Genomic DNA, 20,293 nt, shown 5'->3' on the forward strand with positions numbered 1-20,293 from the left:
TCTTCCTGGCTCACTGTGTCTGGAGGTTGTGCAATACTGCAGCTAATGAGAAAGAGGCATTTGCCAGAGCTGGACCAAGTTGGACTCCACCAACCTGGACTTCCTTGCCACTGTCCTTTGGCTGGTTTGCCTTTTCCCCAAGTGCCAGAATGCTGAGCTGCTTCTACAGCCAGGGCTATTCTGCCAGCTCTTAAGAATTCATGAAGCCAACCTGAGTGCTGCTATGGGGACTAAAAATCTTGCATTGCCCTTTTTTCAAGACCTGTGGAATTGTAGCCACTGGAAAGAGGACAGGGAATGCAGGAAAGTGCTTCACTGAGAAAGTTAATAAGACTCTTAGTGCAGGCAAGAAATGGAGAGGATTAGTTTTAAGCTTACTTGAAGCTTAGCTCTGTGTAGGTGTTTTGTCTGCATGGCAACAAGCCCGGCTGGCAGGGCTGCTGCTGCTTGTATCCTTATGCAGCAGCTTGGCTGTGCACCTCCAAGATGATCTGAGCACAACTTGGTGGTTGTGGGAGCCAGGACAGAGCAGGTCAGAGCACTGTGTGCTCCCTTGAGCTCAGGAAGCCTGAGGCAGTGCTGAGAATGCATTAGTGGTGAGGGTGTTCAGTCTTGGGCTCTGCTCTGAGCAACACCCCTCACTTTTCAAGAGAAACTTATCCCAAACTGCCTCTGGGCCCTGCCGGCTCCTCCCTTCTCCTTTTGGATTTGAGTTGACTTCCAGCAGCCCATTCCTACATAGCTGAACAGGGAGGGGGAGCACCATTAGAAACAAAACCCCAGGGTTTCCAAAACATCTATGATTCTTTACACATCTGTCACGCATACCAGAGGGTGTTTGTGAGTTTAAATGACATCTGTGGTAGTGATTCAGCCTGCCTGAAAATCCAGTTGCCACTATTGCAGATGAAGGGGAGCGAAGCCAGATGTTACTTTGGCTTATGGATTGTTTAAAAATGCAGCAAAGTAGTGTAGGAAGGACCTTGCACCATTTCTTGACCGGTTCTCTCTGTTCCAGGATCAAGTGTCGTCGCTGTGTGAACGGCCACCAGGTACGGCCCCCTCCTGAAGGGTCTGACTGCACCTCTGACCTCTCCCAGTGGAACCACTGTGCTGATAAGCGGGGACTGCAGGACTCTGTGCTAAAGGCTGCTTGGGATGCTGCCATCACCTTCACCTTCCATCATCACTCCCATGAGGAGCAGCGAGGGATTCCCTAACAGGTCACTGTCTGCTGTGGGGACAAGGGCAGGCTCCTGTGGCAGTCTACCCTGCTTTAATCCCTTTCAAGAAAAGGGACAGTGAACAGTGATACATGCTGGATTGTTGCGTGACTCTGGAAGAGCAGAACCGTGTGGCTTCTGAGAAGTGGGAAGGCCCCTGGGCTTGGGCAGGGTCTGCTTGCAACAGCAAGGAGTCCCATGGCTTTTCCTCTGCTACTGTACTGTGTGCCTGGAAAACAGCCCTTTAGGAACTGGGAATAACTGGACTTTGTGTCCAGTGCTTGATCAGCACTGGTTCTCCTGCTGTTGATGTCTGTGCCTTCTACTCAGCCAAGTTTCGCCTTCAAGTTTAAGCTAAGCCTGCAGCTTTAGAGCAGCTGATGTGTATAGTTGCATTTTTTTCCCTGACAGCTATGGCTTACAGCTGCTGAGCAGAAACTGGCAGGATCCATTTCTGTTGTGAAATGCGAGCATTGTTAATTGCTCAGGAACAAGAGGATTCATGCAAAAAAATCATTTCAACTTGTACTTTGAACATCTGGTCTGAAAGAACATTCACGCAGTAGGAAATCAGGCCCTACTAAGATCATGCCATTTCCAAAACCACTTGCTTTATTATGGGCAGGATCCCCGATCTAGCAGTATTTTAATTAATTTTATTACTGCAGTAATAAAATTCACACTTTGCTACATTATGGGTCTTAATTCTACATTTATTATAAAAATGTTACAAAAGAACAAACTATTCAAAACTTCTGTAAAATGAGTGCAGATAGTGAATAGGGGCAAGAATTCTTCTTGCCCCAGACATTGATTAATGATTGCAAACAAACAGCAGGCTACTTGCAATGTAAATTTTTTTTTTTTTTAACAAAGTAAAAGAGGTCCAGGCTGGGGTCTTCATTTAGCTTGTTTGTTTCTTCTTTATGTGGAGGGAGGAGTTCTTATTTATGAGAAATTGGCTGAAACGACAATAAATTCTTAACTACACGCAGTGAAATTAACTGCTTGTTCAGAGACCTGCAGGATGTCACAGAACTTTATCTGAAGCGTGTGTCCTAGTTTGAGTAGCCCATTTGGGAAGAGGGTGGAGTTAGACAACCCTGAACTACAGCTGTTGATCCACCAGATCTTGTATATCATTTCACTGCAGCACCTCTTCTTCAAATCAACAGAGAAGTGACAAGAAACACTGCACACCCCGCTTGGACCAGGGGAAAAAAATCCCACCAGCACTATGAAATAGGCCATGGACTGAATGGTTTTAGTACAAGCTGATCAGTTTTCTCTTGTTCCTGTATCCATCACATGACACTGATGTAGTCAGCAAAGGCCTGGGAGGAGTCCCATGTGTCATTGACAACACTGCACACAGCTTTGAGACGCCGAAGTGCTTCTTGAGCTGTTTCGACATCCTGGTCCAGCCAATTTTGAAAGAGTCGGAGGTGGGTGAATTTAATGTGTCCCCCTCTCTGCTGGATGTGGCCTTCCAGCTTCTTTGTGAACTCCAGGAGCCCATCAGGTTTGATGCAATTTGAGCTTTCCAGGGAAAGGATGACAGGGGGGGGAAAAAAAGTCAGTAAGATTGTAGGGTATAATTTGATCAGTTTCAATGCCTGCTCCCTCCAGTAAATGCCCGTGCAGGTACTCTGGAATGTTTCAGTGCAAAGTACAGTAGGAGGTTTAAGCTTCCTTCAGCAATACAGAGTGAGGATGATGCATTAATTTTGATGTAAAACAAAACAAGCACAGTTATAGTAAGGGCTGGAAGTTATTAAAAGTGTTTAACTATGCTGGGAACCACTGACAAGTTAAACTCAGTCACCTGGTTTTATTACCAGTGACTTGAGTAGACCTAGTTGAGGGCCTTAAAATCTTAGACCCAGACTATTAGCTAAGCTGTGCTCTCCAGTCTCACAGCAGCTGGCAGGTGCCTGGACCAAAAGGCCTAGCCCAGCCCACGGGTCCCAGTGCAAACCTCAGTGGTAAGAGATCATTTATCTCCTCCTTGTGGGAGCATCTGGAGAACAGGTGTCAGGTCCCAGTATTCCAGCAGATTAAAAGATCATTTCCCCTGCACAATGTGTAAATAAATATGAAGTTGAGTGCTGGAGTTAATTTTATGAGAAGCACAAAAGCAGCCAGTTGGAGAGAAAGCTTCATGATTCAAGGCTGCTAAAGAGGTGGCTGTAGTCAAATTAAGTGTCAAGGCTATCTATGTCACCAAGCCAAGCCATAAGGATGTAACAAAATGGGTCTTTAAGGAGGGGGGGGGAATTAAGCAAAACTCAGTCACTAGTATTACAGAAATACCAGGTCCCATGCACTTCATAGAGATTGTTGTCTGTGTTCATGGCCATTTGCATTCAAGTAAGGAGCAGTTTAGGTTAAGGACCAAAGATGATGAAAAGAATACAGAAGAGTTCTTAGCATCTTACAGGGCAATGAGAGCACTCTCAACAGACTGGGACAGTGGGAACAGAGCTATTAAGCTGATGCCTAAGAATAAATGTATGTAAGGACATTAGTTCTAACCCTCAGAGCATGGAGGGTCTGCAGCAGCCTCCCAAGAGAGCAGAAAAACAAAGCTGCTTTTAAGATGGAGCTTGATTCATTTATGAAGGAGACGGTGTGATGCCTCAGAGGGCAAGGCCTGCCCTCGGTGACTCTTGGAGGTCCCCTAGGTTTTATGTGCCTATTACAGTGTTCCCTAAACTTTTCTTAGGCACATATTCCCTTTGGGAAGGAACAGAATTGTGCTCAGGCTGTCTGAGCCCACTTCAGCTCTGGCCTCCTGAAACATGAAATTCAGGGTGTTTAGGGCAGAATACCTGACATCCAGCTGGCAAAGAGAAGAAGAAGAATCTTCAGAGAAAATGTCCGCAAGGGCAACCAGCCTGTGATTTCCTAGGTGGGGGAAATGCAGGTGTTAGATACAAGCTGCAAACTATCCTAAATATTTAAATTCACAGTACGCACCAAGACGGTTCCCAGGCAGTTTGAGGCTCTTCAGTGATGAGTTTCTCTTCACTGTATTGATTATTTCCGACAAAAACTCAGTAGTGCAACTTTCAAACAGCCGGCAAAAGGAGAATGTGATTTCTACAGAAGAAATGGATTGACAGTGCATTTTAGTACTCCCTGCACACTTCATTATTCCATAATTACATCCTGCAGATGGCTCCAGCCCCTAATACATATGCAAAAACAAAGCTTCCTCAGGAGCGGGGACCAGGTTACAACATGCTCACAGTGGGTAGCACAGAACAGAGCCTCTGTTTTGTTACCTGAAGACAGCAGTGATCACACCCAGGAAGGTGGTTTAGCCAGCTGACCTAGTTAAAAGCAGACACGCTCTGCAGGTTAGAAGCCTTTTGTTTTATAGCCAAGACTATGGACTCCTCTCTGCAGCACAGCCAACTTTGCATCTGCTCCTCTCTCTGCCCTGCTGGCTCAGAGAAACAGACATAGTTCCTCTCTGCCAACAGCTACAGATCTGCCCATGGGGAAATGGCATTTGGCTAAACCTTGTGCATCCTAAGATCACCTCTTAAAACATCAGCCAACCAAAAGCAGCCACCTGCAGGGCAGCCCAGAGAACCTTTTCAGGCATCAGTGCCTAGGAATTTGCCGTACCTTGCAGGATGGGGTCCTGAAGCAAAAGCAGAACTTCTTTCTGGTGGTCAGCCAGGTTCACATCATGAAAGCTCAGTTTCTTCAAGTTTGGATTGCACTCTAAAAGCAAGACAAATTCCTGGGTAAAGCACTGCATGGCCTTGGGCTAAAAAGAACCTGACACAATTGCCAGTTAACACCCAGAAATTGATTGGACTGTGAATAAATAAAGAGGGACCAACCTGCTGTGCAGGATCATTCACATGCTCAGCACAAAATGGGATGGCTGATACCCATTTCCTTAAGTGACTTCGAGGATGTCCACATGGAAGAAAGGGACCCACCCGAGCTGGCTCCATGCTGAAAAGGCTGAGGGACATGGCAAGAACCCAGAGCTTACATCCAGGAGGTTCAGGTGCCTGAGCATCCAAGTACTCCCAGCAGGTGTGCCCTAGCAGCTTGGGTGCAAAGCCTTATGAATGCAGTGGAATTGCTCCCAGAGTCAAGCTGAGCCTGGCCGGCTTAACAGCAAGCAGCAACTGGGGGTGTCTGCATCAGGCTGTAGCAGAGCCCAAGCCAACTAAGAAGCAAGCAATGAGGCCCCAAGGATGGGCTATCACAGCAAGGGGGCTACTCCCTCTGTTCCAGCGACGCTACATATGCTTTAGCACAGTACCTTTGAGTGCCTGCAAAAGGTGCTCAAGCTCCTGAGGACAGGGCAGTGCAGCACTGTCAAGGGACAGCTGCTGGAGAGACCTTGATGCCTTCAGCACTGGCCGCAGGAACGCAGTGTGCAGAGGTTCCCTGGGGAATCGGATTTCCAGCTGCTCTAGGCAGCTCTCTAAGGGAAGAAAAACAAACAGTGAAAGAGCTCAGTCTGAGTACCTGTCCTCAGTAAAGCTTGCTGGAGCAAGGAAGAAGCCCAGCTGACATGGCTGTCATTTAAACTGGTAGAAAGTGCCTGTACCGAGCCTGCTGCCCCACAGAGCTGTATGGCAATGCAGACTTAGGATAACTTAAATCAGTGAAGGCCCATTTCAGGAGTCATGAAAGACCACGGGGCCACCAATTTCTACCATGTTCTAGCAGCAAAACACCACTTTAGAAAAGTTCACCATCTATCCACAAACCAGTCAGTGTTCCCCAAGAGCAGAGTCTTCACTGACCCCACTCGATACTCACTCAGGCTTTGGTTTCTGCTTTTCTGTTCTGTTCAGGGGCTGTGATGGTGTGCTCCCTCCCCTCCCCCCAACCTGACCTCTCCATAATCCCACTCAGGTGATAACCATCAGTAGCAGTCATGATGGCTGCTCCCAGTTCAAATCAGAATTTGGGAACACAGGTAACAGCACATAGTCAAGGGCTAATTGAGCATGCGCCAACCCAAATATGATTGGTATGCAAATATGACTACGAGTCAATCATCTTACCCCATAAACAGGAAGCAGCCCAGAGCTTGTTGAGCTCTCCTGCACGGCAGCGGGCTGCACAGCAGAATCTCCTCTTGAGTAAGGATGCCTCTCAAGGTTACTCCTCAAGGTCGAGAGATTCTTTACCCGCGACAGATCCTCAGTAAGTGACTAATAGCATGCTGAAACTTTGCTAAGTTGCTTCTTTGATTGATTCTGCACATAATCCTTTAGACATAAACCATTGACCAAGTCTGGGACTACGATTGGATCCAGCCGCACCTAGACTCCTCTGAGAAGGAGTTTGGAAAGCAAGGGGGTCCACTCTGAATCTTGTGACTCAACGGGAAGGTCTCCCTGACAATTTTGTTTGAACCTTATATGTAGTTATTGTTTTACTCTCAATGCAGTAAACAACAGTGTACCTTGCCATTGAACCTTGTTAAATCACTCTTATCTCAATAAAACATATTGCTGCTTCTCTCTTATGAGTGAAGTGCATCACTCATCCGTGACAGGGGCTAACAAGAGTGATGAGACACCTCTGAGCTGAAAACACCCTGCTACAGTTCCCAGACTGTAACCCAGAGGCCTGAAAAATGTTTTGCCATCACCTCTGGTATTGTGACGATCAAAAAATACTTTCCTTCCACCCAAAGGTAGGCCAAAGCTGTCTAAGGCTTAGAGCCTCACAAACAATAGGATAGACAGAGCAGAAGCTCCTGAACAATTTAAAGGTCTGGTGAGATATGCTCCCTACAGGCTGCATGGACAGGCATTGCTAGCAGGTTCTGACTAGCCTTGTATAAAGCAAAAAGACTTTGTCCAAGACTTGGGCTCCAAAGTCCATGTGAAAGACTGGAAATGACCAACTACAACACTATGTAAACCAGGAAGGTGAGGTTGTAATCACTTAATTAAATGCCACTTGGGACACTATGGAATTCAAATCTTTTGTGCCAAGCTTTTCCAGCTCTAACAGCCACATCCTGCTCATCGCTCAAAATCTGTTCCTACCTGAGATTTCTGCCTCACTGCAGCTTGGATTCCCTTCTGGCCTGTTCCCCTCCAGCTGGTTTTTGAGATCAAAGCTGACTGAGAGTGTATGGAGCCGGGGAAAGGCACTCAGGATGCAGCGAACAAGGTCCATGCAAGGCATGTGGGAGAACACGTCGCTCACACGCACCACGTGGAGGCAGCAGTCCGAGTGGCGGGAGAGGGCCCGGAGCCCAGACAGGATGCAGAAGATGTTATCTCCCAGGCCTGGAACCAACATTTTTACAGAAAGCAAAACTGGTGTCACACACGTAGAGACCCAAAGCTGAAACACATGGCTGGAGTTACACCACCAGTGGAGCTTTCAGTTCAGTGCCCAGCCAAGCAACTAGCAACTAGCAAGTCAAGGGCTAAATCCACAAAGTGCCAGAGGAGAAGAAGGTTTCTGCTACACATGCTTTATCCACAAGTTCTTAAGCTAGAGCTTAAGAGAGAGAGAGAGAGATAGAGGTTTGGTTCTTCCCCTTCTCAAGAAGGCATTTGAGCACAAGGCCATGGGCTGTTCTGGGGCAGAAGGGCCCCATTCTCTGCTGGCACTTCCCCTCTTAGTACAAACACTTGCTAGAAGAGAGACCAGCAGGCAGACTTCTGATTCTCCTGGGAAGAAGTAGGAGGGCCACCATCAAAATCATTTGCAACTGTCCAGTGCACTAACCCAGGGATATTCAGATCTCAGGCTATGGTCAGGGTAAAGACCATGAGTGCGTTTTGCCTGGACTTCCTCACTTTGCATACCTCCCATATTTCTTGCTGTACTGTCTCTCATGGGCAGGTAGGAGGACTGGATTCAAGGTCGAAACTGAACATTTACCTCCTGTTGGTAAAAACTAATCCAGTAGCCTTTCACTAGATCATAAAGGGGAAAATCCGTATCACAAGAATGAAAGGACCAAACTGTTTTCTAAGGAATAGAATTTATGCAGTTAGTGTTTGGCTCTGATCTTTCATACAGATCAACACTTGCAGATGCAAAACCAGTAAGTCACAGATTCCTGTCCTGACCAGTGGACATACAAAATCATCACAACTCTGTTCTTCCCAGTTCAATACCCACAGAACTTGCTACACTTCATTCACATTAGTTTATTATCAGTCTCCCATCCCGTTACCTACCCCACAGTGCAAGGGTTCTGCTCCCACATGAAAACGCAGCACATGAGAATCCACTTGCCTGGAAAAACCGGCAGGCTTAGGGTGGGCCTGTCACACTTCCCCACAAGGAAGGTGGGCTCAATATGTGAATGGAGTTTGCCCTGCATTCTGTTTTGTCTCCTAGCCACATCGCATGCCCTTGAGATCCTACTGGGTTTACATCCCGTTCCCTCCTTCTCCTCATCCCTGCGGGGCTGTGCAATTCCATATTTTCATCTCAGCACCATTTCCTCCAACACATAATGACCCTTCTCTGTCATTGCTGGCTTCCTTCTCCCCTCAAACGACTCCTCGCACTCTTTATGTGTCTCTGCCAATGCCATTTTCAGGACCAGTTACTCTTAAAATGCTCATTCCAGTAAAAATAAATAAATAAAAGGAGGGTAAACCTGAGCAGTAAGTCATACTATTAAAACAAGGCCGGAAGTACCCTGTTCATACCACTAACCGTTGTAAGACAGAACCAGGTTTTCTAATGACACCCAGGAGCTCAGCAGGTTACTCAGAGTCCGACACGCATCCCCAGTCAAAGGAATGGAGAACAATTCCAGTGTGGACACGCTTCGGAAGCGGTGAGCAGTTTTCAGAGAAAAGTTCCCAGCAGATCCTCCTCTTTTCTTACAACCAGCACTGCCAGAGCATGGAGATCCTGTGGAGGAACTAGCACAGTTACTGGCATTTTCTCCTTCTGCGACACTGTTGTCAAAGAGTAATTCTGAAGCATTCTCTCTAGCAACAGCAAAAACAAAATCATAAAGGTCTTCCGGGTCATCATAAGTCCCCCTGCTTCGTCTGGGGCAGCGGCGTCTCCTCCCTACTGCAGATTTCAGACGTCTACGTGGCTTTCGAAGAATGGGGCGACAGGACAGCCTTTCTGAGAGGCGATGAGAAGACCACCCTCTGGGGGGGTCTTTAACACTGGTGGGGTCACAGGACGCCTCGCTGCTTCCCTCCTCACGTACTAGGTTTTGGGAAGGATGACTTCTCAGTCCAGAAAGGGCTGAGCTCTGGGGAGTGTCAGCCCCACGTCTGTTCGCCTCCACTTGAGCGTCAGCCTCCTCAAGTGCGCTGAGGGAAGCCTGCTGGTTCTTGCCGTCACTCCACTCCTTCTCATTGCAACGGTCCATCTCTGATCCCTCTTGTGTTGACTCCTGGCTTTGGGCATTGCCCTCTCTGCAAAAGCCACAAGGGCTGCTGTGATACGTAAGCACCTTTCCTGAGCACCAATATCCAGCACTCATGCTCAAAATGAGAATGAGAAGAACTGTGTCAGGAATAGGCCAGGAATACATGGACACTTGGCTGACAGAGCCATGGTGAATCAGCCGGTGAAGAAGTAAAACCAGAGAACGTCTGATAGACTGGTCAGAGGAGAGCAGGTGCCGAAACTTCAGTATCCGCAGGGAGCCAGCCAGGTTTTCAAGCACCCTTTGGTTGTGTTCAGCAGTGAGCTCCATCACCCCCTGCAGCACGTTGCAGAGAGTGAGCTGGGTAACGTGCCGTGAGCTGTGGAGCAACGGTGAAAAATGATGGTCGTTGAGACGCCAGTCAGAAGAAACATCCAAGACACCATGAAGAATGTTTGAGAAGAATGTTTCAAGGAACTTCTTCCTCCAACAGGTTATATTCTGCAATTACATCACCTTAGGGTCAACCAGGACAAAACCCATTCAACAGAGCCATGTTAAGAAAAAGTCAGCTAAGATCTTTCTCATTCTAAATCAAATTATTGCTATCTGCTAAGCTTATAGTAAATATTGCCTCAAACAAAACTACTAGCACAACTGAAACTACTTTACCAGTCCACAACATGCTTCCTAAGTGTGTTTGTTCAAAAGCTGAGTTACTCTTGCTGCTATCTCTTCATTCCCCTTCTAGCTTAATTTAATATATTCAGCGGTTTGAAAGTGAAGCTAAATTATTAAAGAACACACTATCAGAAATTTTCTTCCTGGGTGTCTATTTATAGGCTATGGTTAACTTGTCTCCTAACCATTCTTTTGTTATGCCAAATCAATGGAGCTTCTTCAGTTCTTCTGTGTAAAGAAAATTCTTCCAAACTCAGGGCATTTGCTTTGTGCTCTTTCTCCGCTCCCCATAAGCAGCTTTTCCTCACCTCTGAGTTGGGTGGCCTGGTTTTCATCACATCATCCCAGAGCTTGCGCCAAATTGGCTGTGTTGAGAGGCCTGAAAAAAAGAAACTAGGCACCTTTACCCCTTCTTCCCAGCCTAAAGTCCTCCTGCAGAGTTTCCCTCCTTGGGGTTCATATGTGTGTTTGGACAGATGAGGGAACAGCTTTCTAGGGGGAAGCAAATTCAGACCCTTAAAGCAGAAGGAAGATGTTTTACATTTGTTATGAAGGATGTAACAAGGTAAAAAACATTGTCTTTTAAGAGATAGGACTTAGAAAATGGCTGTTTTTGTTGGTCTTCAGAAGAAGCAAATTGGTGAGCCAAGGGAGTTACAACATACCCTACATTACCAGAAAACCCCGCCTGCGTCCATGACTTGGGATTCTGGGCCAGAGTAGCTGCCTTTCCTGCTGGATTTCCATGTGTTTGTGGTAAGGTGGCAAAGTCAAGTAACCAGCGTCCCAGGCAAGGGATATAATTATGCTCTTTGGGTTCATCTCGCCATTCAGAGGGGTTCATCTCCCCAGTTTAGGGTTTATTTTTTCAGTTTGCAAGACTTTGTCCCTCCAAATTGAGGGAGTAAGGGTGTGGGGTGTCCCTCCCATTTGGCTGGGGAGGGGAGTGCTTTTGTCCCTCTAGTTCTGAGCTGATTTTTCCAGTTTGGAGGGTGTTGTTCCTCCAGCTGGGGGGGGGGGGGGAAAGCCCTCCACAGCTTGGGGGGCAGTTGGTTCTCCAATTACAGGTTCACCTCTCCAGTCTGGGGGAAGTGTCCCTGCGGGTTGGGGTTCATCTCTCCAGTTTTGGGGGCTGTCCCTTCAATTTGGGGCTCATGTCTCCACTTCGGGGTCCGTGTCTCCACTTTGGAGGGTGCCCCTCCACTTTGGGGTCCGTGTCTCCACTTTGGGGGCTCGCTCCCCCTCTCCGGTCCCGCCCCAGGCCCCCCGCCAGCCGCGGCCCACCTGCGCGGCGCGCAGCGCCCTCGGCCCGCTCCAGGTAGAAGACGTTGAGGAGCGGCAGGAGGCCGCGCAGGACGTGTCCAGGCAGCGCTGCGGGAGAAGGAGAGGGCGGCAGCGTGCGGGCAGGCTCCCGCGCCCCGCGCCCCCCGGCCCCGCGCCTTACCCCAGACGTCCCTCTCCAGCGCCCGCATGCTGCAGCTCACCGCCGCGCCGCTGAGCGCGAAGAGGCTGGGCGGCCCCGCCGCGCTGCCGCCGCCGCCCTCCATGGCCGCAGCGAGCCCCCCTCAGCGCCGCCGTTCCGCCGCCACTGCCGCCATCTTGGGCAGGGCGGAGAGCGCGCAGCCACGCGCGCCATCTTGGCGAGGGGGAGGGACGGATGGCGCCGTCGGCCATGTTGGGGAGGTCACCGTGAGCGGCCTCTCTGTCTCGCAGTCTGCAGGATGGGCTAGGAACAGAGGCAGCCTGGCCAGGGAGGTCACGGCGACCGGGACCCAGTGTTGCTTTCACAGAAAGGAGAACAAAAACAAGACACAGCGTCCTGCGGCAGGTATCTTGAGGAGGTCACACGCGCAGCCATATTGGGGTGCCATATTGGGAAGGGAAGCACTCGACCTAAAGCGCGGCTCTCTTGGGAAGGTCACCCGGCACGTCGCTGCGGCGCGGAAAGCGTTTCCGTTTCCGGGGTGGGAAGCGGCGTTTCCGGCGGGTGACCCTGGTGAGTCCTTCTGCCTGACTGCAGCGGAGGCGCGGGGAGATGGGGCTGCGCGATAACGTCGTTCACGCTGGAGAGCCCGAGGTGAGCGGTGCCGGGACCAGTATTCTCCCCTACCTCCCGCTCCCCCCGGGGCGACGGGGCTGTAGAGCGGGTAGCGCGGAGTGGGGCGGGTGCATCCCCGGTCCATCTTCGTGGTAGCGCGGATTGAGCCCTGCCGGTTGCCGTATTGCAGCCGCTCTGTGGGGATAGAACGTCGGTTTCGGTGTGACCCTTGCCGGCCCCCGTTCAGCCTGCAGGTGCTCATCCCGCGTGCACTGACCCTTGCCGAGCCCCGTAGCCGCGTACGGGCGATGCGTTGTGGCCGCCGCCGGGCGCCGTAGCCCGGTCGCGAGGCTCGGGGGGAGGGGGTTTGTCGGCGGGGCCGCGCTGAGCCGAGGCGCTCCGGGGCGGGCGGGAATGGGTGTGCGGGGCGGGGGGTGAGGCCATGCGAGTCGGTAACGGCTGTGCTCTGGTTTATCCCCAGGAGGAGGAGGAGGAAGAGGAGCTGGTGGTAAGACGCTGGAGGCGGCAGCGCTGCGGGGAGTGGGGCCCGGCGGGGGCCCGGGGCCTGATCGGCGGCGTGGACCGGGAGGGGCGGGGGCGGCGTAGCTGGGTCCTTCCCGCACCCTCATTCGGGTGCGACTCCCTGCACCTGCTGCACGCATGGCCTGGGCACGGGCCGCTCTGCTCTGTAGGCTGTATGGCGGCTTGTTGCGCCAAGGAGATGCACTGTGGATTTCGGCACTCGAGCACGCTTATGTGGGTTTGGGCTGCTGTTTGCTGGTTTATGCTGGTGATGCAAAGTTTAGGATGGAAGTAGTTTGAATCTGGGGTCTGGTATGGGTGTATAGCTCCCATCAGGCCATAAATGGAAAAAAACAATTCTGTGGGGAGAAAATAGCTGCGTTGCAGGGTCTCTCTGTTCTTATCGCAGTTCTGTGTCTGCAGGATCCTTTAACCACAATTAGGGAGCACTGTGAGCAGACTGAGAAATGTGTGAAGGCGCGGGAACGTCTGGAGTTGTGTGATGCACGGGTTTCCTCGAGGTCCCAAACAGAAGAGCAATGTACAGAGGAGCTTTTTGACTTCCTGCATGCTAGGGACCACTGTGTAAGTGCAGCATGGGTGGGTGTAACATCCCTGCTGAAACTGTGAGCAGAAAAGTGTTTAACCATATTCCTGAGAGTGAAAACAATTTGAGGGTGAGACTCGGTTAAGTCACAGTCAAAAGGAGCTCTGAAGAACTGTGATTTCATGGTAACTGTTTCCTACTTGTTACAATTCCATCTGAAATTCTGTAGGCTTTAAACAACAGTACAAATAGATCACGTTTTTGTGCCATACAAATAACACTTTACTATGTTTGCATTACCCACTCAGAGTTAACCATTTTTGTCTGAAGTGATGCTTTGTAAGAAATCTCAGCTTATTTTTTTTTAAATGATTTTCTGATACTTGTAAAACATTGAGAAGAGCAGAGAGGTGTAGGGCCATGCACATTAGTGGTGTAGAAAACCAAGTGATGGGTGAAAAAGCGTGCAGGTTTCCAGATCTTTTGAACCGAGAGAACTTAACAGTTAGTAAGTGCTTTGTTTTTTTTGTTTTGTTTTTTTGTTTTTTTTTAGGTTGCTCACAAACTCTTTGATAAACTGAAGTGAACACTGGAGTAATTGTCCATCTGCTTCCACGATCCAACAGAAAATCCATGGAGGTTCTTCTTGGATTCACAGTACTGTTTGCTGCCCATTTATTGTGAATGTGAAATATAAACAAAACAGCTTTCTGGCAGCTTGGCAGTGACTGAGTGTCAGCAAGTCACTGTGCCTGTTTTCATGGAAGATGTGCAGCTACGCAAAATCCATGTTAATGTTCTGTAATTTTCCATATTAAACATTAAAAGTTCCTGTGGAAATATCTTGCTTTTATTTCTTAATCCTTGTGGTTCTGACTTGCACCAATGCCAGGTTAAGATGAAATCAGTGTGGGTTGGGTCATCTGTGGGAGTGGATGGGAGAGGCTTTTCTTCACTTTTGTGAACATCCTTTTTGTACAGCCATTATGAGCAGTGGCTGGAATGCAATCCTAAAGGTAAGAGTTTTTCTGTTAGCACCAGAAAGCCCTACAAGATGGATATTGTTCATAATAAGTAAGTTGTGACTGAATTAAACTTCCAGAAACACCTGCTGCCTACCAGAAGATGTGGAGTGGCCCTTTTTTTAGGAGAAGTGTGACTTCTATGGTGTAGTTGAACAACTGGGAAAAATTGTCTTTGCACTGGTTGAAGACTTCTCTTTTTAAACAGCCTCTTCTCTGGCGCAGGCTTGCACAAAAGCAACCAGGTGGCTGCAGACAGACGTGCCTAGCTGGTTCCCACCCGCTCTCGAGCGCAAGTGGTCACAGCGGTGCTAGAGCCTGGGCTGCGAGCTGTCCTTGCGGCTCTGAGCGCCCCTGGGGAGCGATGAGGCCCTCCTGGGGTGCGAGGTTGGAGTCATCCCCCCCCCCTTACCATCCACCCTGTCTGATGACTGGGGACTACTGCTGCGTGGGGGCGAGCTCACACGCGACTCCTGCCTTGATTTGGAGTAAGAGGTTGTTCAGCACCGGAAGAATGGGGACGTTTCCCAGGGCAGCCAATACTTTCTCAGCTGTTTTTTAAATCATCAAAGTAAAATAACACTTTTTAAAACTTGGTAGATGTTTTATCAATGTAGTAGTCCATAATCCTTTTGCTAATGGATTCCTAATTTAATCCCTAAGGGATTGAAACGGAGCTTTCTTCGGATGAGTGTAACAAGCTAGGAGCAAGTGTAACGTTAGCTTTTTTTTCCTTCTTTTTTTCCTTCCCCTGTGGCTCAGGGGTTTTGGAAGAAGGCTGGGGAGGGGGAAGCAGCTACAGTCGGTGTAACAGGGGCTGCCGCGCCGGCGCTGCCGCCCGCTCCCAGCTGCCGCCGCCGGGGGCCGCCGCGTCGCGGCCGGGCGCCGCCCCGCTCCGCGCTCCCCGCCTCGCTCCGCGCTCCCCGCCCCGGGGGCGGCGCGGGCCGCGGGGCCATGGCGGCGCTCGGCGGCGGCGGGCGGGCGGCGGCGCTGCTGCGGCGGGGCCCGGCGGCGGCGCTGGTGCTGGGCTCGGCGCCGCGCCGCTACCGCTACAAGGAGAAATGGGTGAGCGGGGCTGGGCCGGGCCCTCGCGGCGGGGCCGCCATTTCACGCCGGGCCGTGACCCCGGGGTGGGGGGCGAGGGGGGCGTCCTCGCGGCGGGGCCGCCATTTCACGCCGGGCCGTGACCCCGGGGTGGGGGGCGAGGGGGGCGTCCTCGCGGCGGGGCCGCCATTTCGCGCCGGGCGGGGACCCTGGGGAGGGGGGGTGATGGAGGGGTCCTCGCGACGGGGTCGCCATTTCGCGCCGGGCGGGGACCCTGGGGGTGGAGGGACGCCTGCCATTTCCCATCCTCCGGCCCCTGCCGCCCCCCGAGCTCAGCCCCAGCCCCGGCTCGGCCGCTGAGCCCCCGGCGCCCTCGCCCCGTTGCTCCGTTGCGACGCCGCTCCCGCGGTGCTGCTCCCGCGGCGAAAGGGCTGCGAAGGCCGCAGGGACCTGCGGCAGCACGGCGCCAAGGGTTTGAGTCTCCCTGAAAAACGTGGAGGCCGGGGAGCACCGGGGTATCGAGCAATTTTGTCGTGATATCCCTCATGTCGTCTTTTCTTTTTCTCTTAAGGCTGCCACAGCCCCCCGCATCCCGTCCACCAGACTGGCTCTGCAGAACTTCGACATGAACTACAGCTTGCAGTTCAAGGACACCTGGCCTTCAATCCGGGTCAGCCTTCTGTCTGAGCAGAAATACGGCGCCCTTGTCAACAACTTCGCTGATGTTGACCGTGTCACCCAAGAGCTGGAGCTGCTAAACGCTGTGGATTTTGTTTCTGAAGCCTCCCAAAAGGCACAAGGTTTGCAGCAGGATTCGGTTGCGGAACAAGCAGAGAGGGAGGAAAGTGCGTCCCGGGAAGCGCCCAGTGAATGCCAGGCTGTGAAACGGGCAGAGACACCGCCACCGCTTTCTGCCCCCATCACCTCCAATATCAAGTGTTACACGTTCCCCAGAGGAGATGTCACTCGCTTTCGTCCTGCACGGTAAGGTGGCCACACTGACTGGAGAGTTGGGGGGTCTTGTGCTGCACACAAACATTTACAGTGCCCTTTTATAAATTTCGCCTTGAAAAGGGACGCTCACCTTACAAGTCTGGGTTTCTTAGAAGAGCCTGTTTTGTAGCAGTTTCATGACAGAAATGGCAGGAATTCTGGGAATAGAAACAAAACTTACTGTTCTCATCCCAGTGTTGTAAGACTTCAGCAAAACAAAAGCCTTGGGGAGAGGAAGGGTTGTTATCCTGTTTTCTTCACCCCAGTATTAAATACATGTCATACTGGCACATTTATGCTTGAATTAGCTAAAGAGTTAAAATTGTGTTTTTAAAAGACATTATTACTTGGTTATGAGAAGTGCTATACTATATCCAGCCAGATTTTTCTAATGTTTCATTGAACATTAGTAGTGGAAGCCATACGTTATTATTGCTGGTCTCAGGGTTTGAGTGTGTGTTAACATCAGCTTCTTTTGTATGTACCCATCTTAACTTTCACTTGCTTTTTTTCCTCACACGGTTGTTGTTGTTTTGCGCAAACCAGGCCGGACACTCTGGGGATCCTCAACTATTATCTCATGGATGCAGCATCTCTTTTGCCTGTTTTGGCACTTAACGTTCAACCTGATGACTTTGTCCTTGACCTCTGTGCAGCTCCAGGTGGCAAGACTCTGGCTATCCTGCAGACGGGGTTTTGTGGTAGGTAAAGGGATTATTCCCCACCCATCAACCTGGTACTGCTGTGCAAAACTGGGATGAGAGAGTTTGCTGTGGTAACTCCTCCTATCCAAGGATTAAGATGAGAGCTACACTGAGGGCAATAAGGAATGATTCTCTGGGAGTTATTTCAGTGTGGATCTTTCCAAATGTGGTGTGTTTCATCCGTGATGATGCAGTTCCTGGCTCAGCACCTGTCCAGAAACAGGGGTGGGAGGAAAGGCATCTTTTTTTTCTTTTTTTTTTTTTCTCTTTCACATAGAGCTGGGAGCTCCTGTTGCCTCAGTGCTGAGATGTAGACAGAGACAAAAGCTTTTGCCTTTTGCAGGAAGCTTTTTTTTCTGTTGTCTTTGGGAGAAAGACAATGTATAGCTTTGATGTAGCTTTTGTACTTGCAGTGTTCACTGCACCTACTGAAGTTCGGCAGCCTCTGGTCTGCAGTGTATGTTGGTCCCCCAGGAAATGCCCATCTGGCCATTAATCTTTTGTGGTTATAAGAGGTAGGAGTCAGATTTAGTATTTTTAGAGTGAATTTCTCAATGTGCCATTTTGTCTCTCTTACTTCAGGGCATCTGGCAGCCAATGATGTCACTGTTTCTCGCACGAAGAGGCTGCACCAGATTCTCAATAGCTATGTTCCCAAGCAAATCAGGGAAACTGTGTGTGTCACTTCATGGGATGGAAGGAACTGGGGGGAACTGGAAGGTGGAACTTTCCATAAGGTAGGTGACCAAAAACATGAAGATAAGCCCATCGAGTTCAGTTTCCTCCTGTTTCAGAGGAAGACAGTAGCTTATCTAACAGTGTAACTGGGTAGGCCCAGTTCTCCATAGTCTGACATGTAGAGAAAGAGGTAAGGCTTAGCCATATATAGTGTTTCTTCTAGCTATACTCGCCTACTTCCTGCAGGATCTGAAGTAGGGACATCCTAAGCTGTACCTGTATCTACTTGTATAACAGCCCTTAAAAGAACCCTTCCTAATTTATAACCTGTAAGGGGTTAAATCTGAGGCTTAGATAGTTACGTCTGTCTTCTCAACCACATCTTGGCCCCAGATTCCTGCCTCTCTGTCAGGGGTGCGTTGGTGTCCAGCTGTGCTTGCACTTCAGCAGTTTGTTTTGCTTGTGGGAGGTGGTTTTGTTGCTCCAGGAGGTGGTTAAGCTTTGGCAGTGCATAGCTGCATCCATATGGGTCACTCTCTGCCATGGTAGCAAGTATCAACAAGATGCACTGAGTGGAAACTTCAAATGAGGATATGTGCGAGAATGTGAATTTTTTCAGCACTTTTGTGTCTATTTGTTCACCCTGGAGACTCAGAAGCAGTCAAACAAATAACAATTCAGCATAGGTATATACCTGCACTCTGGCAATATGATGAGCTAGGCAAGGTACAAAGAGCTGCATTAATCTAGCTTCTGTGTGTGGCAAGGGTGGAGGAGCTGCCTAAAGAGAAGGTTGTGATAGAAGATTCTCTGAGCTTGAACTGAGCACAGAATCGATGCAGGATCTCTGCTGCTGCAGGTCCTTGTGGATGTACCCTGCACGACTGACAGGCACTCTGTCATGGAGGAGGACAACAACATCTTCAGCAGAAGGAGATCCAAGGAGCGTCAGATGCTGCCAATGCTGCAATTGCAGCTGCTGATGTGAGTGAGCTTGAAGCTATGCTATGTTGCCGTTTGTGTGTTTATGATAGCAGCTCTCTGAGTGCCCAGCACTGAAACCCCTTCTCCCATTGCATGTGCCTGTACGGGAGCTCAGGCTCCTATTGGCAAATGTGGAAAATACATGCAGTTTTTGGAACTGCAGTAGTTGAACATACCAAACCACAAGGAATAGAAGAAGGTAAAAGCATGCTTGGTCAAACCAAACGTCCTTCCTATCTCCAGCAGTAACCACAAGGAGGTAATAAGGAGAGTTTAAGAAAGAGAATGGACATAGCAATGTCCTTTCTTATGATGATCTCCCAGGTTCTGGCAGTCAGCCGTGGAGGGTTCCTGAGCTGTCCACATCTTCCCTCAGCAACACCGGGCATGTGGGAATTTCATTACCCCCATTTCACTAGGGAGGCTATATTAGCTGACTGTGAAATGTGGCAATAACGAAGCCGAGCTTAGAGAATCCCATCACAGTGCTTTAACTACAAGAGCCTCTTGCCCTGTGTTTACTCTTCTCTCACTCACTTGGAGGTGAGTGTAAGATTATTTCTTTCAACTGCTCTGCAGTAGTGGCTCTCCCATTTTTAATGTTTTATCAGTCTAAGCATTTGTCTCACGCGTGCTGCTGTGGTCTAAAACAGTCTTGAAATTGCGCTAACACTGTGAGGCTGCTGAGCCTGCAGAGATCAAGGAGGCTTGTCTCTCTCCGTCTCTTAGGAATTAAGTGCTTGCTTCCTAATTTCGGAGGGTAGAAATGCTGGTGTCCCACTACAGTCCTTTTCTTGTGATGGTATGTTTGTTCATTTTGCCCATAGGGCTGGAATCCTTGCTACCAAGCCAGGAGGAGAAGTCGTGTATTCTACATGCTCCCTCTCTCAGCTGCAGAATGAATATGTGATTGAGAGAGCGATAGAAATTGCAGAAACCGAATTTAACATTAGTACCCATGTCGAGGACTTGAGCCACTTCCGGACACTCTTCCAGGATACATTTTCTTTCTCCTCAGACTGCAGGCTGGGGGAGCTTGTTCTTCCTCACCTTACAGCCAACTTTGGACCTATGTATTTCTGCAAATTACGTCGAGTGTAGAGGGAATGACAGACCTCTTGGCTCTGTGGCAGGTCCAGTTTCCACACCATACCTCCCTGGGCCATTTTGAATGGAACTGATCTTGCTTCCCCACTGCTGGCTATAATGAAATACCCCACGTTTCCAGGGAAAGCAAAGCTGTTTTGTATTTATTTTTCTTTTTAAAATGTCCCAAAGGAATTCTGCTCTTTAATGCAGATTTTGAGAATAAATGAGAAAGACCTGCCATGGAGTCTCCTACTCTTTTATTTGTTTAAGGCCGAGGTGTTTAATCTTGGAAAGCGAGAGAGGTCCTACCAGGGAGAGCAATCCATCCTGTCTGTCTCAGAATGGGCTCAATCGCCCTGTGCGGATGTTGCTCTCTCCCTGCTGTCTGTTTTGATCCTGAATGAGCTGG

At 49.7% G+C, this 20,293-nt stretch overlaps 4 protein-coding genes across 6 annotated transcripts in view; 3 read left to right on the forward strand and 1 right to left on the reverse strand.

Moving 5' to 3' along the window:
* Positions 1-2,126, forward strand: part of RAD54L (RAD54 like) — a 21,282-nt gene extending 19,156 nt beyond the window's left edge. Inside the window, exon 18 of the mRNA XM_067301186.1 lies at positions 1,019-2,126. Coding sequence (XP_067157287.1) covers positions 1,019-1,220 — 202 coding nt within the window. The 3' untranslated portion in view covers positions 1,221-2,126. The remainder of the gene's footprint in view (positions 1-1,018) is intronic.
* On the reverse strand, positions 1,916-12,145 carry LRRC41 (leucine rich repeat containing 41). Of its 3 annotated transcripts, none has more exons than XM_067301183.1 (10): positions 11,708-11,860; positions 11,548-11,634; positions 10,572-10,642; positions 8,904-10,083; positions 7,265-7,510; positions 5,515-5,679; positions 4,860-4,958; positions 4,203-4,325; positions 4,055-4,130; positions 1,916-2,762 (listed from the first exon to the last, which is right to left on the reverse strand). In XM_067301183.1, the coding sequence occupies exons 1-10, from the start codon at positions 11,808-11,810 to the stop codon at positions 2,528-2,530; spliced, it is 2,385 nt and encodes a 794-aa protein (XP_067157284.1). In that variant the 5' UTR covers positions 11,811-11,860; the 3' UTR covers positions 1,916-2,527. The 3 variants fall into 3 exon arrangements, with proteins under 3 accessions (XP_067157284.1, XP_067157285.1, XP_067157286.1); XM_067301185.1 differs by lacking the exon at positions 1,916-2,762 and adding an exon at positions 2,769-3,297; XM_067301184.1 differs by lacking the exon at positions 11,548-11,634 and having other exon boundaries at positions 11,748-12,145.
* A 73-nt stretch (positions 12,146-12,218) lies between these two features.
* UQCRH (ubiquinol-cytochrome c reductase hinge protein) lies at positions 12,219-14,212 on the forward strand. Its single transcript, XM_067301188.1, has 4 exons — positions 12,219-12,340; positions 12,783-12,809; positions 13,247-13,408; positions 13,924-14,212. Exons 1-4 carry the CDS (start codon positions 12,299-12,301, stop codon positions 13,954-13,956), a joined length of 264 nt encoding a protein of 87 aa, XP_067157289.1. The 5' UTR covers positions 12,219-12,298; the 3' UTR covers positions 13,957-14,212.
* A 1,134-nt stretch (positions 14,213-15,346) lies between these two features.
* NSUN4 (NOP2/Sun RNA methyltransferase 4) lies at positions 15,347-20,122 on the forward strand. The gene is made up of 6 exons (XM_067301189.1): positions 15,347-15,457; positions 16,008-16,420; positions 16,976-17,130; positions 17,716-17,870; positions 18,671-18,795; positions 19,623-20,122. Exons 1-6 carry the CDS (start codon positions 15,347-15,349, stop codon positions 19,894-19,896), a joined length of 1,233 nt encoding a protein of 410 aa, XP_067157290.1. The 3' UTR covers positions 19,897-20,122.
* Positions 20,123-20,293: the final 171 nt, after the last annotated feature.

This window comes from Apteryx mantelli, chromosome 8 (genome assembly GCF_036417845.1).
Source record: "Apteryx mantelli isolate bAptMan1 chromosome 8, bAptMan1.hap1, whole genome shotgun sequence".
Lineage (NCBI taxonomy): Eukaryota > Metazoa > Chordata > Aves > Apterygiformes > Apterygidae > Apteryx > Apteryx mantelli.

Bases quoted from the DNA above. Each gene is read 5' to 3' on its own strand.
- LRRC41 (XM_067301184.1), bottom strand. From the start codon at position 11,937: ATGGCCGACGGCGCCATCCGTCCCTCCCCCTCGCCAAGATGGCGCGCG. The intron at 7,511-8,903 runs GTTAGTGGTATG...TGTTGGTTCCAG, and splicing joins CCTGGTTCTGTCTTACAACG to GCCTGGGAGATAACATCTTC. The intron at 4,959-5,514 runs GTACTGTGCTAA...TCTTGCTTTTAG, and splicing joins CCTTTTGCAGGCACTCAAAG to AGTGCAATCCAAACTTGAAG.
- UQCRH (XM_067301188.1), top strand. From the start codon at position 12,299: ATGGGGCTGCGCGATAACGTCGTTCACGCTGGAGAGCCCGAG. The intron at 12,810-13,246 runs GTAAGACGCTGG...CTGTGTCTGCAG, and splicing joins AGGAGGAAGAGGAGCTGGTG to GATCCTTTAACCACAATTAG. The intron at 13,409-13,923 runs GTAAGTGCAGCA...GTTTTTTTTTAG, and splicing joins TGCATGCTAGGGACCACTGT to GTTGCTCACAAACTCTTTGA.
- NSUN4 (XM_067301189.1), top strand. From the start codon at position 15,347: ATGGCGGCGCTCGGCGGCGGCGGGCGGGCGGCGGCGCTGCTGCGGCGG. The intron at 16,421-16,975 runs GTAAGGTGGCCA...TGCGCAAACCAG, and splicing joins ACTCGCTTTCGTCCTGCACG to GCCGGACACTCTGGGGATCC. The intron at 17,871-18,670 runs GTAGGTGACCAA...CTGCTGCTGCAG, and splicing joins AAGGTGGAACTTTCCATAAG to GTCCTTGTGGATGTACCCTG.